Source organism: Pristiophorus japonicus, chromosome 1 (assembly GCF_044704955.1).
Source record: "Pristiophorus japonicus isolate sPriJap1 chromosome 1, sPriJap1.hap1, whole genome shotgun sequence".
Lineage (NCBI taxonomy): Eukaryota > Metazoa > Chordata > Chondrichthyes > Pristiophoridae > Pristiophorus > Pristiophorus japonicus.
The window spans coordinates 482,182,234-482,198,754 of record NC_091977.1 but is presented as its reverse complement, the minus strand read 5'-3'; the positions used below and the strand labels follow the sequence as shown (position 1 = coordinate 482,198,754).

At 44.6% G+C, this 16,521-nt stretch overlaps 1 protein-coding gene across 1 annotated transcript in view; it reads right to left on the bottom strand.

The window, feature by feature from the left end:
• Positions 1 to 16,521, bottom strand: part of c1h1orf35 (chromosome 1 C1orf35 homolog) — a 69,201-nt gene that overhangs the window by 28,240 nt on the left and 24,440 nt on the right. Inside the window, exon 4 of the mRNA XM_070894900.1 lies at positions 15,914 to 15,996. Within this exon, the coding sequence (XP_070751001.1) occupies positions 15,914 to 15,996 (83 nt within the window). The remainder of the gene's footprint in view (positions 1 to 15,913; positions 15,997 to 16,521) is intronic.

Sequence of the window (16,521 nt, the reverse complement as noted above, 5' to 3'; positions counted from 1 at the left end):
TGAGGAATTAATGCTTATCACCTTTGTAGCACTCTAACCCCTGTACCAGAAGTTCGTGGACACTCCAGGACTTGAATACATAATCTAGGCTGAGACTCGAGTGCAACATGAAGGATCTAGCGGTGTGCAAAATGGCTGCTATACTTGCCTACACAACAAGAGAATTTGTTATATGTGAAAATTTTTAAGACACTGACGTGGTAAGGTGCTTTATGAACGCAAATGTCTCTTAATTTCCAGTACAGAATCGCTGATATATTCGGGAGAATTATTCACCTTGGCCACAATTCATTGTTGAACCGAAGACAGTGACTGACAATGCACCACTCCAGTCATTGCCTTGGCTGAGATCAGATAGGTCACACAACTTGCATGTATGTAGCACCTTTAACACAGTAAAACTTCCCAAGGTGCTTTGCAGGAGCATAATCAGAAAAAATTGTCACCGAGTCAAGAATAAGACATTAGAATTCGTGACCAAAGAGGTACGTTTAAGATGGAGAGAGATCAAGAGAGGCAGGGAAAGAGTTTAGGGATGGAATTCCAGAGCTTAGGACCTAGGCTGAGGCATGGCCACCAATGGGGAGGGGGGAAAAAGTGCGGGATGCGTGAGGCCAGAATTGGAGGAGTGCAGTGTTCTTGGAGGGTTATGGGGCTGGAGGAGGTTAGAGATGAGGAGGGGCAGGGCCATGGGGGGATTTGAACACAAGGATAAACATTTTTAAACTGAGCGGTTTGGGGTCAGTGTGATGGGTGAATGGGACTTAGTGCAAATTAGGATACGAGCAGAGTTCTAGATAAGCTTAAGTTTATGGAGAAATTGAATCAGAAGGAAATTTTAATGAGCATTAAAATCATTTGCAGCAGGCAGATTAGAGAGTAAAATAAGTTACGTTTATATAGCACCTCTCAGAGCTTTGGCACCAAAGCACTTCACAGACGAGTCACGGTGGGAGAGGCAAACGCAGCTCCAATATGCAGAGAGGACTCAGAGAGACTGTTCTTCAAGTATTGCCACAGCATCTTTAACATCCAGCTGAACAGGCAGAACGATCCTCATTTTAACGTCACATCGGAAAGGTGGAAATTCCAAAAATTCAGCACCCCCTCAGTCAACCTAGATTACATGCTCAAGTCTCTGGAGGGGGACTGGAACCCCACAACCCCCTGACAGAAGGATAAAAAAAAAGTACTACCAACTACTCTCAGCCATAGTTAAAGATGAGGCAGAGTTGGAACATTTGAATCATTTTATAATGTTAGAGAGTAGTCTATTCTACAGAGACCTGAGAAAACAGACATTTCTCCACTACTCTATAACAGAACAAAGGAGGGAAAAAATTAAATCAAATTAAATATTTGATAATGTGCCTGTGAAGTTAATTCTTTGAGAACTCATTTCAAATCAGCCGGGATGGGGATTGAGTGGAGTGAGATCTATAGATCCCAGCTCCTGTTCACCCTCAAATATTAGATGCCAATTCATGGCTGACTCTCAGCATTACATCAGCTCATTTCAATACAGAAATCTAGAATAACCCCACAATGCCAATAGTGGGGCCCAACAGCTCCTGCTCAGGAGCATCTAGGGATGGGCAATATGTTGGCATTGCCAGCGATCCCCACATCCCGTTAAAAATTTTAAAAATGACATTACAGCTGGGTTCATGCACGATCTGTGGAAGGCACCGGCTGGGACACAGCTGGAGCACTGTATGTAGATCTGGTCTCTGTAACCCCAAGCTAGGAGTGAGAAAAGTCAAAAATAAAATCAAAGTGTGACATCACAGGAAAGCAGGGAAGTGATTGGTTGGTCAGTATTTCTCTCTTTCTTAGGCACTGGTTTAAATTAGGAGCCAGGATTAAAAACTAAAGATTGGTAACTTCAAAACTTAATTAATTAAATAAAATATAGTTGCGATGGAAAGGGAGGTGATACTTTACTGCTGCTGCATGTGGGAGCTTGTGGACACCATTGAGGTCCACAGCGACCAGACCTGCAGTAAGTGTTGGCTGCTCGAGGAACTTTAGTTCCGTGGTGATGAGCTGGAGTCCGAGCTGCAGACACTGACACATCAGGGAGGGGGAGAGTTACTTGGACACGGTGTTCCAAGAGGCAGTCACACCCCTTAGATTAATTCATTAAAATTTGGTCCGTGGTCAGGGACAGGAAGGTGTGACTACCAGCAAGGCAGGTATGGGAATCCTTGCTCTTGCCCAAAAGGTTCGAGGCTCTTACTCCATATAGACGATAGCAAGGACTGCAGGGAGGATGAGCAAACTGACCACAACACCGTGGTACAGCGGTCCATTCAAGTTGAGGGGAATAAAAAGAAATGTTGTAGTGGCAGGGGACAGTAATAGTTAGGGGGATAGATATTGTTCTCTGCAGCCGAGAACGTGAGCCCCGAAGGCTGTGTTGCCTGCCCAGTGCCAGGATTAAGGACATCTCTTCTGGGCTGGAGAGGAATATGGAGTGGGAGGGGAAAGATCCAGTTGTCGTGGTCCACGTAGGTACTAACGACATAGGTAGGACTAACAAAGAGGTTCTGCTGAGCGAGTATGAGCAACTAGGAACTAAATTAAAAAGCAGAACCAAAAAGGTAACAACCTCTGGATTACTGCCCGAGCCACGATCAAATTTGCATTGGGTAAATAGGATCAGAGAAATGAATGCGTGGCTCAAAGATTGGTGTGGGAAGAATGGGTTTCAATTCATGGTGCACTAGCACCAGTACTGGGATAGAAGGGAGCTGTTCCGTCAGAACAGACTTCATTTGAACCAGGCTGGGGCCAGTGTCCAGGGGAATCGAAGGGCTATAGAAAGGGCTTTAAACTAAATAGTGGGGGGGCAGAGGGATCCGGTGAGCAGAAACTTAAAAAGGCAAAGGAAAAGGAGGCGGCAAAAGTGCAGGGTAGCAACAGGTGTAATGATAACTAGAGTGCGACAGGAAGGGACAGAGCGTATACACATAAGGCAAAATTAAAAGTTCTATATGTTAACGCACAAAGCATTCGTAACAAGATAGGTGAGTTGACGGCACAAATAGAAATAAATGATTGCCATTTCAGAGACGTAGTTGCAAGGTGACCAAGGCTGGGAACTGAATATTCAGAGGTATTCGCCATTTAACAAAAAAAGAACATAAGAAATAGGAGCAGGAATAGGCCATATGGCCCCTCGAGCCTGCTTTGCCATCATGGCTGATCTGATCATGGACTCAGGTCCACTTTCCTGCCCGCACCACATAACCCCTTATTCCCTTATTAGTTAAGAAACTGTCTATCTTGGTCTTAAATTTATTCAATGACCCAGCTTCCACAGCTCTCAGAGGCAGAGAATTCCACAGATTTACAACCCTCAGAAGAAATTCCTCCTCATCTCAGTTTTAAATGGGCAGCCCCTTATTCTAAGATTATGCCCCCTAGGTCTAGTCTCCCCAATCAGTGGAAACATCCTCTCTGCATCCACCTTTCCCCCTCATAATCTTATACGCAATGAGTAGAGGCCCAACCTACTCAACCTTTCCTCATATGTCAACCCCCTCATCTCCGGAATCAACCTAGTGAACCTTCTCTGAGAAAAGCAAGTATATCCTTTCTTAAATATGGAAACCAAAACTGTACGCAGTATTCCAGGTGTGGCCTCACCAATACCCTGTATAACTGTAGCAAGACTTCCCTGCTTTTATACTCCATCCCCTTTACAATAAAGGCAAGATTCCATTGGCCTTCCTGATCACTTGCTGCACCTGCATTCTAACCTTTTGTGTTTCAGGCACCAGGACCCCCAGGTCCTGCTGTACTGCAGCACTTTGCAATGTTTCTCCATTTAAATAATAACTTGCGCTTCGATTTTTTTTCTGCCAAAGTGCATAACCTCACACTTTCCAACATTATACTCCATCTGTCAAATATTTGCCCACTCACTTAGCCTGTCTATGTCCTTTTGCAGGTTTTTGGTGTCCTCCTCACACATTGCTTTTCCTCCCATCTTTGTATCGTCAGCAAACTTGGCTACGTTACACTCGGTCCCTTCTTCCAAGGCATTAATATAGATTGTTAATAATTGGGGTCCCAGCACTGATCCGTGCAGCACCCCACTAGTTACTGATTGCCAACCCGAGAATATCCCTATCCTCTGTTTTCTGTTAGTTAGCCAATCCTCTATCCATGCTAATATATTACCCCCAACCCTGTGAACTTTTATCTTGTGCAGTAACATTTTATGTGACATCTTGTCAAATAACTTCTAGAAATCCAAATACACCACATCTACTGGTTTCCCTTTATCCAATCTGTTCGTTACATCCTCAAAGAATTCCAGCAAATCTGTAAAACATGACTTCCCTTTCCATGCTGACTCTGCCTGACTGAATTATGTTTTTCCAAATGTCCTGCTACTGCTACTTTAATAATGGACTCCAACATTTTCCTAACCACAGATGTTAGGCTAACTGGTCTATAGTTTCCTGCTTTTTGTTTGTCTCCTTTTCTTAAATAGGGGCATTTCATTTGCAGTTTTCCAATCTGCTGGGAATTTTGGTAAATTACAACCAATGCATTCACTATCCCTGCCGCTACTTCTCTTAAGACCCTAGGATGCAAGCCATCAGGACCAGGGAATTTCTCCACCTTTAGTGCCATTATCTTTCTGAGTACCACCTCCTTAGTGATTGTGATGTGTTAAGAGGAACTTGAGTATCCACTGTTGGGATAGTTTTAGTGTCCTCTAACGTAAAGACTGACACAAAATATTTGTTCAGAGTTTCTGCCATCTCCATGTTCCCCATTACTAACTCCCCGGTCTCGTCCTCTAAGGGACCAACATTTACTTTAGCCACTCTTTTCCTTTTTATATACTTGTAGAAACTCTTGCTATGTGTTTTTATATTTTGTGCTAGTTTACTTTCATAGTCTATCTTCCCTTTTTTAATCATTTTTTTAGTAAGGATAGGCAGAAAGGAAAAGGAGGGATGAGATCAGTGCAGTACTGAGAAATGATATTGGCTCAGAAGATCAAGATGTAGAATCAGTTTGGGTGGAGATAAGAAATAATAAGGGAAATAAGTCACTAGTGGGAGTGTTCTATAGGCCCCCAAACAGTAGCCACACTGTAGGACACAGTATAAATCAAGAAATAATAGAGGCTTGTAAGAAAGGTACGGCCATAATCATGGACGATTTTAATCTTCATACTGATTGGACAAATCAAATTGGCAAAGGTTGCCTTGCGGGAAAGTTCATAGAGTGTATACGGGGTGGTTTCTTGGAACAATACATTATGGAGCCAACCAGGGAACAGACTATTCTAGACCTGGTAATGTGTAACAAGTCTGGATTAATTAATGACATGGTTCGAGGATTGGCTAACTAACAGAAAACAGAGAGTTGGGATAAATAGGTAATTTGCAGGTTGGTAAACTGTAACTAGTGGGGTAAACATATAAGAACATAAGAATTAGGAACAGGAGTAGGCCATCTAGCCCCTCGAGCCTGCTCCGCCATTCAAAAAGATCATGGCTGATCTGGCCGTGGACTCAGCTCCACTTACCTGCCCGCTCCCCATAACCCTTAATTCCCTTATTGGTTAAAAATCTATCTATCTGTGATTTGAATATATTCAATGAGCCAGCCTCAACTGCTTCCTTGGGCAGAGAATTCCATAGATTCACAAGCCTCTGGGAGAAGAAATTCCTTCTCAACTCGGTTTTAAATTGACACCCCCCCTATTTTGAGGCTGTGCCCCCTAGTTCTAGTCTCCCCGACCAGTGGAAACAACCTCTCTGCCTCTATCTTGTCTATCCCTTTCATTATTTTAAATGTTTCTATAAGATCACCCCTCATCCTTCTGAACTCCAACGAGTAAAGACCCAGTCTATTCAATCTATCATCATAAGGTAGCCCCCTCATCTCCGGAATCAGCCTAGTGAATCGTCTCTGTACCCGCTCCAAGGCTAGTATATCCTTCCTTAAGTAAGGTGACCAAAACTGCACGCAGTACTCCAGGTGCGGCCTCACCAATACCCTGTACAGTTGCAGCAGGACCTCCCTGCTTTTGTACTCCATCCCTCTCGCAATGAAGGCCAACATTCCATTCGCCTTCCTGCAAACTAACTTTTTGGGATTCATGCACAAGGACCCACAGATCCCTCTGCACCGCAGCATGTTGTAATTTTGTAATTGCTCCCCATTCAAATAATATTCCCTTTTACTGTTTTTTTTTTTCCCCAAGGTGGATGACCTCACATTTTCCAACATTGTATTCCATCTGCCAAACCTTAGCCCATTCGCTTAACCTATCTAAATCTCTTTGCAGCCTCTCTGTGTCCTTTACACAACCCGCTTTCCCACTAATCTGCCAAAGGGATCATTGGTGGGGTCTCAACTATTTACAATTTATATTAATGAGTTGGATGAAGGGACCGAGTGTAACGTAGCCAAATTTACTGATGATGCAAAGATAGGTGGGAAAAGCAAGTTGTGAGGAGGACGCAAAGAATCTACAAAGGGATATAGATAGTAAAAGCACATGGGATCCTGGGCAAAGTGGCAAGTTGGATCCAAAATTGGCTCAGAGGCAGGAAGCAAAGAGTAATGATTGATGGAAGTTTTTGTGGCTGGAAGACTGTATCCAGTGGGGTTCAGCAGGACTCAGTACTCGGTCCCTTGGTTTTTGTGGTATATATCATTTTCTTGGACTGAAATGTTGGGGGCATGATTAAGAACTTTGCATATGACACTGTGTGGTTGATAATGAAAAAAGCTGCAGACTGCAGGAAGATATCAATGTACTGGTCAGGTGGTCCGAAGAGTGACAAATGGAATTCAATCCACATAAATGTGAGGTAATGCATTTGGGGAGGTCTAACAAGGCAAGGGAATACACATTAAATGGTACGAAACTGAAAAGTGAAGAGGAACAAAGGGACCTTAGAAACATAGAAAATAGGTACCGGAGTAGGCCATTCGGCCCTTCGAGCCTGCATCGCCATTCAATAAGATCATGGCTGATCATTCCTTCAGTACCCCTTTCCGGCTTTCTCTCTATACCCCTTGATCCCCTTAACCGTAAGCGCCATATCTAATTCCCTCTTGAATATATCCAATGAACTGGCATCAACAACTCTCTGCGGCAGGGAATTCCACAGGTTAACAACTCTCTGAGTGAAGAAGTTTCTCCTTATCTCAGTCCTAAATGGCCTACCCCTTATCCTAAGACTATGTCCCCTGGTTCTGGACTTCCCCAACATCGAGAACATTCTTCCCGCATCTAACCAGTCGAGTCCCGTCAGGATCTTGTATGTTTCTATGAGATCCCCTCTCATCCTTCCAAACGCCAGTGAATAAAGGCCCAGTTGATCCAGTGTCTCCTCATATGACAGCGCAGCCATCCCTGGAATCAGTCTGGTGAACCTTCGCTGCACTCCCTCAATAGCAAGAACGTCCTTCCTCAGACTAGGAGACCAAAACTGAACACAATATTCCAGGTGAGGCCTCACGAAGGCACTGTACAACAGCAGTAAGACCTCGCTGCTCCTATATTCAAATCCCCTAGCTATGAAGGCCAACATACCATTTGTCTTCTTTACCACCGGGCTGTACCTGCTTGCGCACTTTCCGTGACTGATGAGCCATGACACCCAGGTCTCGTTGCACCTCCCCTTTTTCTAGTCTGCGGCCATTCAGTTATTATTCTGCCTTCGTGTTTTTAGAAACATAGAAACATAGAAAATAGGTGCAGGAGTAGGCCTTTCTGCCCTTCGAGCCTGCACCGCTATTCAATGAGTTCATGGCTGAACATGCAACTTCAGTACCCCATTCCTGCTTTCTCACCATACCCCTTGATCCCCTTAGTAGTAAGGACTACATCTAACTCTTTTTTGAATATATTTAGTGAATTGGCCTCAACAACTTTCTGTGGTAGAGAATTCCACAGGTTCACCACTCTCTGGGTGAAGAAGTTCCTCCTCATCTCGGTCCTAAATGGCTTACCCCTTATCCTTAGACTGTGACCCCTGGTTCTGGACTTCCCTAACATTGGGAACATTCTTCCTGCATCTAACCTGTCTAAACCCATCAGAATTTTAAACGTTTCTATCAGGTCCCCTCTCATTCTTCTGAACTCCAGTGAATACAAGCCCAGTTGATCCAGTCTTTCTTGATAGGTCCGTCCCACCATCCCAGGAATCAGTCTGGTGAACCTTCGCTGCACTCCCTCAATAGCAAGAATGTCCTTCCTCAGGTTGGGAGACCAAAACAGTACACAATACTCCAGGTGTGGCCTCACCAATGCCCTGTACAACTGCAGCAACACCTCCCTGCCCCTGTACTCAAATCCACTCGCTATGAAGGCCAATATGCCATTTGCTTTCTTAACCGCCTGCTGTACCTGCATGCCAACCTTCAATGACTGATGTACCATGACACCCAGGTCTCGTTGCACCTCCCCTTTTCCTAATCTGTCACCATTCAGATAATAGTCTGTCTCTCTGTTTTTACCACCAAAGTGGATAACCTCACATGTATCCACATTATACTTCATCTGCCATGCATTTGCCCACTCACCTAACCTATCCAAGTCGCTCTGCAGCCTCATAGCATCCTCCTCGCAGCTCACACTGCCACCTAACTTAGTGTCATCCGCAAATTTGGAGATACTATATTTAATCCCCTCGTCTAAATCATTAATGTACAGTGTAAACAGCTGGGGCCCCAGCACAGAACCTTGCGGTACCCCACTAGTCACTACCTGCCATTCTGAAAAGTACCCATTTACTCCTACTCTTTGCTTCCTGTCTGACAACCAGTTCTCAATCCATGTCAGCACACTACCCCCAATCCCATGTGCTTTAACTTTGCACATTAATCTTTTGTGTGGGACCTTGTCGAAAGCCTTCTGAAAGTCCAAATATACCACATCAACTGGTTCTCCCTTGTCCACTCTACTGGAAACATCCTCAAAAAATTCTAGAAGATTTGTCAAGCATGATTTCCCTTTCACAAATCCATGCTGACTTGGACCTATCATGTCACCTCTTTCCAAATGCGCTGCTATGACATCCTTAATAATTGATTCCATCATCTTACCCACTACCGATGTCAGGCTTACCGGTCTATAATTCCCTGTTTTCTCTCTCCCTCCTTTTTTAAAAAGTGGGGTTACATTGGCTACCCTCCACTCGATAGGAACTGATCCAGAGTCAATGAAATGTTGGAAAATGACTGTCAATGCATCCGTTATTTCCAACGCCACCTCCTTACGTACTCTGGGATGCAGTCCATCAGGCCCTGGGGATTTATCGGCCTTCTATCCCATTAATTTCCCCAACACAATTTCCAGACTAATAAGGATTTCCCTCAGTTCCTCCTCCTTACTAGACCCTCTCACCCCTCTTATATCCGGAAGGTTGTTAGTGTCCTCCTCAGTGAATACCGAACCAAAGTACTTGTTCAATTGGTCCGCTATTTCTTTGTTCCCCGTTATGACTTCCCCTGATTCTGACTGCAGGGGACCTACGTTTGTCTTTACTAACCTTTTTCTCTTTACATATCTATAGAAACTTTTGCAATCCATCTTAATGTTCCCTGCAAGCTTCTTCTTGTACTCCATTTTCCCTGCCCTAATCAAACCCTTTGTCCTCCTCTGCCGAGTTCTAAATTTCTCCCAGTCTCCGGGTTCACTGCTATTTCTGGCCAATTTGTATGCCACTTCCTTGGCTTTAATACTATCCCTGATTTCCCTTGATAGCCACGATTGATCCATCTTCCCTTTTTTATTTTTATGACAGACAGGAATGTACAATTGTTGTAGTTCATCCATGAGGTCTCTAAATGTCTGCCATTGCCCATCCACAGTCAACCCCTTAAGTATTATTCACCAATCAATCCTAGCTAATTCACGCCTCATACCTTCAAAGTTACCCTTTTTTAAGTTCTGAACCATGGTCTCTGAATTAACTGTTTCATTCTCCATCCGAATGCAGAATTCCACCATATTATGGTCACTCTTCCCCAAGGGGTCTCGCACAATGGTATTGCTAATTAATCCTCTCTCATTACACAACACCCAGTCTAAGATGGCCTCCCCTCTTGTTGGTTCCTCGACATATTGGTCTAGAAAACCATCCCTTATGCACTCCAGGAAATCCTCCTCCACCGTAGTGCTTCGTTTGGTTTGCCCAATCTATGTGCATATTAAAGTCACCCATTATAACTGCGGCACCCTTATTGCATGCATCCCTAATTTCCTGTTTGATGCCCTCCCCAACATCACTACTACTGTTTGGAGGTCTGTACTCAACTCCCACTAACGTTTTTTTCCCTTTGGTGTTCTGCAGTTCTACCCATATAGATTCCACATCATCCAAGCTAATGTCCATTCTAACTATTGCATTAATCTCTTCTTTACCCAGCAATGCTACCCCACCTCCTTTTTCTTTTATTCTATCCTTCCTGAATGTTGAATATCCCTGGATGTTGAGTTCCCAGCCCTGATCATCCTGGAGCCACGTCTCCGTAATCCCAATCACATCATATTTGTTAACATCTATTTGCACAGTTAATTCATCCACCTTATTACGGATACTCCTTGCATTAAGACACAAAGCCTTCAGGCTTGTTTTTTTAACACTCTTTTTCCTTTTAGAATTTTGCTGTACAGTGGCCCTTTTTGTTTTTTGTCTTGGGTTTCTCTGCCCTCCACTTTTCCTCATCTCCTTTCTGTCTTTTGCTTTTGTCTCCTTTTTGTTTCCCTCTGTCTCCCTGCATTGCTTCCCATCCCCTTGCCATAATAGTTTAACTCCTCCCCAACAGCACTAGCAAACACTCCCCCTGGGACATTAGTTCCAGTCCTGCTCAGGTATAGACCGTCCGGTTTGTCCTGGTCCCACCTCCCCCAGAACCGGTTCCAATGCCCCAGGAATTTGAATCCCTCCCTGCTGCACCACTGCTCAAGCCACGTATTCATCTGCGCTATCCTGCGATTCCTACTCTGACTAGCACATGGCACTGGTAGCAATCCCGAGATTACTACTTTTGAGGACCTACTTTTTAAATTTAGCTCCTAGCTCCTTAAATTCGTTTCGTAGGACCTCATCCCTTTTACCTATGTCGTTGGTACCAATGTGCACCACGACAACTGGCTGTTCTCCCTCCCTTTTTAGAATGTCCTGCACCCACTCAGAGACATCCTTGACCCTTGCACCAGGGAGGCAACATACCATCCTGGAGTCTCGGTTGCGGCTGCAGAAACGCCTATCTATTCCCCTTACAATTGAATCCCCTATCACTATCGCTCTCCCACTCTTTTTCCTCCCCTCCTGTTCAACAGAGCCAGCCACGGTGCCATGAACTTGGCTGCTGCTGCCCTCCCCTGATGAGTCATCCCCCTCAACAGTACTCAAAGCAGTGTATCTGTTTTGCAGGGGGATGACCACAGGGGACCCTTGCACTACCTTCCTTGCACTGTTCTTCCTGCTGGTCTTCCATTCCCTATCTGGCTGTGGACCCTTCACCTGCGGTAAGACCAACTCGCTACACGTGCTACTCACGTCATTTTCAGCATCGTGGATGCTCCAGAGTGAATCCACCCTCAGCTCCAACTCCGCAACGCGGTCCGTCAGGAGCTGGAGAAGGATACACTTCCCGCACACTTAGTCGTCAGGAACACTGGAGTCGTCCCCGAGTTCCCACATGGTACAGGAGGAGCATAACACGCGACCGAGCTGTCCTGTCATGACTTAACCCTTAGATAGGCAACAACAATGCTAAAGTTTACCCTGTTATCGAAGAGAAGAAAGAAAAACTACTCACCAATCACCAGCCAATCACTTACCCCCTTGGCTGTGACATCACCTTTCTGTTTCTTTCTACTTCTTTTTTGCCTTCTCCCTGTAGCTGCACAAGTACGCCTCTCGCTGCTGCTGGGCCTTTTATCGGCCTCCGACCCCGGACTCGCGCCTCACCAACTGCCACCGCCTCTTGTCCCCAAAATGGATAACCTCACATTCATCCACATTATACTGCATCTGCCATGTATTTGCCCACTCACCTAATCTGTCCAAGTCACCCTATAGCCACTTAGCGTCCTCCTCACAGCTCACACCGCCACCCAGTTTAGTGTCATCCGCAAACTTGGAGATATTACACTCTATTCCTTCATCCAAATCATTAATGTATATTGTAAATAGCTGGGGTCTCAGCACTGAGCCCTGCGGCACCCCACTAGTCACTGCCTGCCATTCTGAAAAGGACCCGTTTATCCCGACTCTCTGCTTCCTGTCTGCCAACCAGTTCTCTATCCACGTCAGTACATTATCCCCAATATCATGCGCTTTGATTTTGCACACCAATCTCTTGTGCGGGACCTTGTCAAAAGCCTTTTGAAAGTCCAAATACACCACATCCACTGGTTCTCCCTTGTCCACTCTACTAGTTACATCCTCAAAAAATTCCAGAAGATTCGTCAAGCATGATTTCCCTTTCATAAATCCATGTGACTCGGTCTGATCCTGTCACTGCTTTCCAAATGGGCTGCTATTTCATCCTTAATGATTGATTCTAACATTTTCCCCACTACTGATGTCAGACTAACTGGTCTAAAATTACCCGCTTTCTCTCTCCCTCCTTTTTTAAAAAAGTGGCGTTACATTAGCCCCCCTCGTCCATAGGAACTGATCCAGAGTCGATAGATTGTTGGAAAATGATCACCAATGCATCCACTATTTCTAGGGCCACGTCCTTAAGTATTCTGGGATGCAGACTATCAGGACCCGGGGATTTATCGGCCTTTAATCCCATCAATTTCGTTAACACAATTTCCCACCTAATAAGGATATCTTTCAGTTCCTCATTCTCACTAGACCCACTGTCCCCTAGTACATTCAGAAGGTTATTTGTATCTTCCTTTGTGAAGACAGAACCGAAGTATTGGTTCAATTGGTCTGCCATTTCTTTGTTCACATTATAAATTCACCTGAATCCGACTGCAAGGGACCTACGTTTGTCTTCACTAATCTTTTTCTCTTCACATATTTATAGAAGCTTTTGCAGTCAGTTTTTAATGTTCCCTGCAAGCTTCCTCTCGTACTCTATTTTCCCCTTTTTAATTAAACCCTTAGTCCTCCTCTGTTGAATTCTAAATTTTTCCCAGTCCTCATGTTTGTTGCTTTTTCTAGCCAATTTATATGCCTCTTCCTTGCTTTTAACACGATCCTTAACTTCCCTTGTTAGCCATGGTTGAGCCACCTTCCCAGTTTTATTTTTACTCCAGACAGGGATGTACAATTGCTAAAGTTCATCCATGTGATCTTTAAATGTTTGCCATTGCTTATCCACCGTCAACCCTTTAAGTATCCTCTGCCAGTCTATTCTAGCCAATTCATACCTCATACTGTTGAAGTTACCTTTCCTTAAGTTCAGGATCCTAGTTTCCGAATTAATTTTGTCACTCTCCATCTGAATAAGGAATTCTACCATATAATGGTCACTTTTCCCCAAAGGGCCTCGCACAACAAGATTGCTAATTAGCCCTTCCTCATTACACATCACCCAGTCTAGGATGGCCAGCTCCCTGGTTGGTTCCTCGACATATTGGTCTATAAAACCATCCCTAATACACTCCAGGAAATCCTCCTCCACCGCATTGCTACCAGTAGCCCTGTAGGTTATGACATTTCAAATGCATATCCAAGTACTTTTGTAAATGCGATGAGGGTTTCTGCCTCTACTACTCATTCAGGCAGTAAATTTAAGACTCTGGAGGTAATGCTAGGACGGTGTGAAACACGAGTTAGGCCACAGTTCTGGTCACCACATTACAGGAAAGATGTGATTGCACTGGAGAGGGTACAGAGGATATTCATGAGGATGTTACCTGGACTGAAGAATTTTAGCTATGAGGAAAGTTTGGATGGGTTGGCGTTTTCTTTGGAATAGAGGAGGCTGAGGGTAGACTTAATTGAAGTGTATAAAATTATGAGGGTCCCAGATGGGACCTTGGAGTCCAGGTCCACAGATCCCTAAAGGTAGCAGGCCAGGTAGATAAGGTATATGGAATATTAGTCGAGATATGTAATATAAGAGCAAGGAGGTTATGCTTGAACTGTATAAAACACTGTAGGCCACAACTGGAGTACTGGGTGCAGTTCTAGTCACCACATTGCAGAAAAGATATGATTGCGCTAGAAAGGGTGTAGAGGATATTTATAAGAATGTTGCCTGGACTGGAGAATTTTGGCTATGAGGAAAGATTGCAGATGCTGGGTGTGTTTTCTTTGGAACAGAGGAGCCTGAGGGGAGACCTGATTGAGGTGTATAAAATTAGGAGGGGCCTGGATAGAGTGGATTGGAAGAACCTGTTTCCCTTGGCAGAGGGGTCAACAACCAGAGGACATAGATTTAAAGTAATTGCGGGGAGGTTTAGAGGAGATATGAGGAGACATTTCTTCACCCAGAGGGTGGGGGGGGTTCTGGAACTCACTGCCTGAAAGAATGGTAGAGTCAGAAACCCTGACAGCATTTAAAAAATACTTGGATGTGCACTTAAAGTGCTGTAACCTACAGGGCTACGGACCAAGAGTTGGAAAGTGGGATTAGGCTGGGTAGTTCTTGGTCGGCCGGGGCAACATAATGGACTGAAATGGCCTCCTGCCGTGCTGTAAATTTCTATGATTCTAAGTTCGGCTCAGTGAGTAGGCATAAATTGGGCAGATGGAGTATAATATGGGAAAATGTGAGGTTTTCCACTTTGGTAGGAAAAATAAAAAAGCAAATCACAATTTAAATGGGGAGAGATTACAAAATGCTGCAGTACAGAGGGATCTCGGGATTCTTGTACATGAAACACAAAATGTTAGTATGCAGGTACAGCAAGTAATCAGAAAGACTAATGGAATGTTGACCTTTATTGCAAGGGGGATGGAGTATAAAAGCAGGAAAGTCCTGCTCCAACTGTACAGGGCATTGGTAAGACCACACCTAGAGTACTGCGTACAGTTTTGGTCTCCTTATTTGAGGAAGGACATACTTGCACTGGAGGCAATTCAGAGAAGGTTCATGAGGTTGATTTCTGAGATGAAGGGGTTGTCACATGACGAAAGGTTGAGCAGGTTGGGCCTATACTTGTTGGAGTTTAGAAGAATGAGGTGATCTTATGAAACATTTAAGATTCTGATGGGTCTTGACAGGTTAGATGTAGAGAGGATGTTTCCCCTCATGAAGGAATCTAGAACTAGGGGGGCATAGTTTCAAAATAAGGCATCGCCCATTTAAGATAGAATTGAGTAGGAATTTCTTCAGACAGTTGTGAATCTTTGGAATTCTCTACCTTAGGAAGCTTGGAGGCTGGAGATACAGATTTTTTTAATGATAAGGGAGTCAAGGGTTATGGGGAGCGGGCGGGGAAGTGGCGTTAAGGCAAGGATCAGATCAGCCATGATCTTATTTTATAGCGGAGCAGGCTCGAGGGGCCAAATGGCCTACTCCTGCTCCTATTTCTTATGTTTCTTATGTAACATAAGGAGACTCTCCAAGTACAGTGGAGAGCAATGAGGTTCTATCTCAATGAGGTGCTGGAGGTTAACCAGTGAGGCAGAACTAGAAAAGCATTGTCAGTCACTGTCAAAGTGAATAATTCTCCCGAATGTATCAGCGATTCTGACCTGGATCTTAGAGATATTGAAGCAACTGACCAGGATAAAGTAAACCAAATATACCAGCTCAGCAGGGTAAAAGGTAGAGTTCAGGGTTGTGAATATATACAGGATTATCATATAATATATACAGTAATGTTACACCCAGTAACACACAATGTGTTATTATATAATACACATGGGAGTGTTATACCCAATAACGTACAGTATAGTGGATAGATGTAGGAGGGCTATAACTGGTAAGACACAGATCTCCCTACCTGGAACTGCCAAGCCCAAGGACTCGGTCAACATCTTTACTGTCTGGATCCACACTCTCACGCTTACAGACCTCTGCCAGTTCCTGAAATTAGATGAGAATGGATTTTTTTTTTAAAAAGGCAGCATTCAACAACATACACTGTGCAACTCTGAGTAAACAGAGAACAATGTCTTGGCTGGGATACTTCATACCAAGAACGGTACAGTGGGAACGATGATAAACACTTGATATTAGGACCAAAGTTGAAGTGTATTGCACTTTTTTGACAGACATGTGTCTGTCAAGCTCACCTTCCACCACCGCCCCCAATACCGCGTCTGTCAAGCTCCGCCGTGCCCCCACCGGCCTGAATCATTCCCTCCACGTGGTGCCGAGAAGCAGGAGCTGAGACCAGAGACTCCTCTCTCACTACCACCACACCCCACCCCGCCATCGACTCTTCCCCAACTCAGGCCCCGGGCCCGACTCTCTCCCCTGCTCCGACCCTGATCCCTCTCGGGAGGCCAAGAGGGGCGGATGGGGGGGGAGGCGTTAAGAGGTCCAGCAAGCAACAGAGAGTGCCCGTGGGTGACCGAGAGTGGCAGCGGGGATCCGAGAGAACTGGTG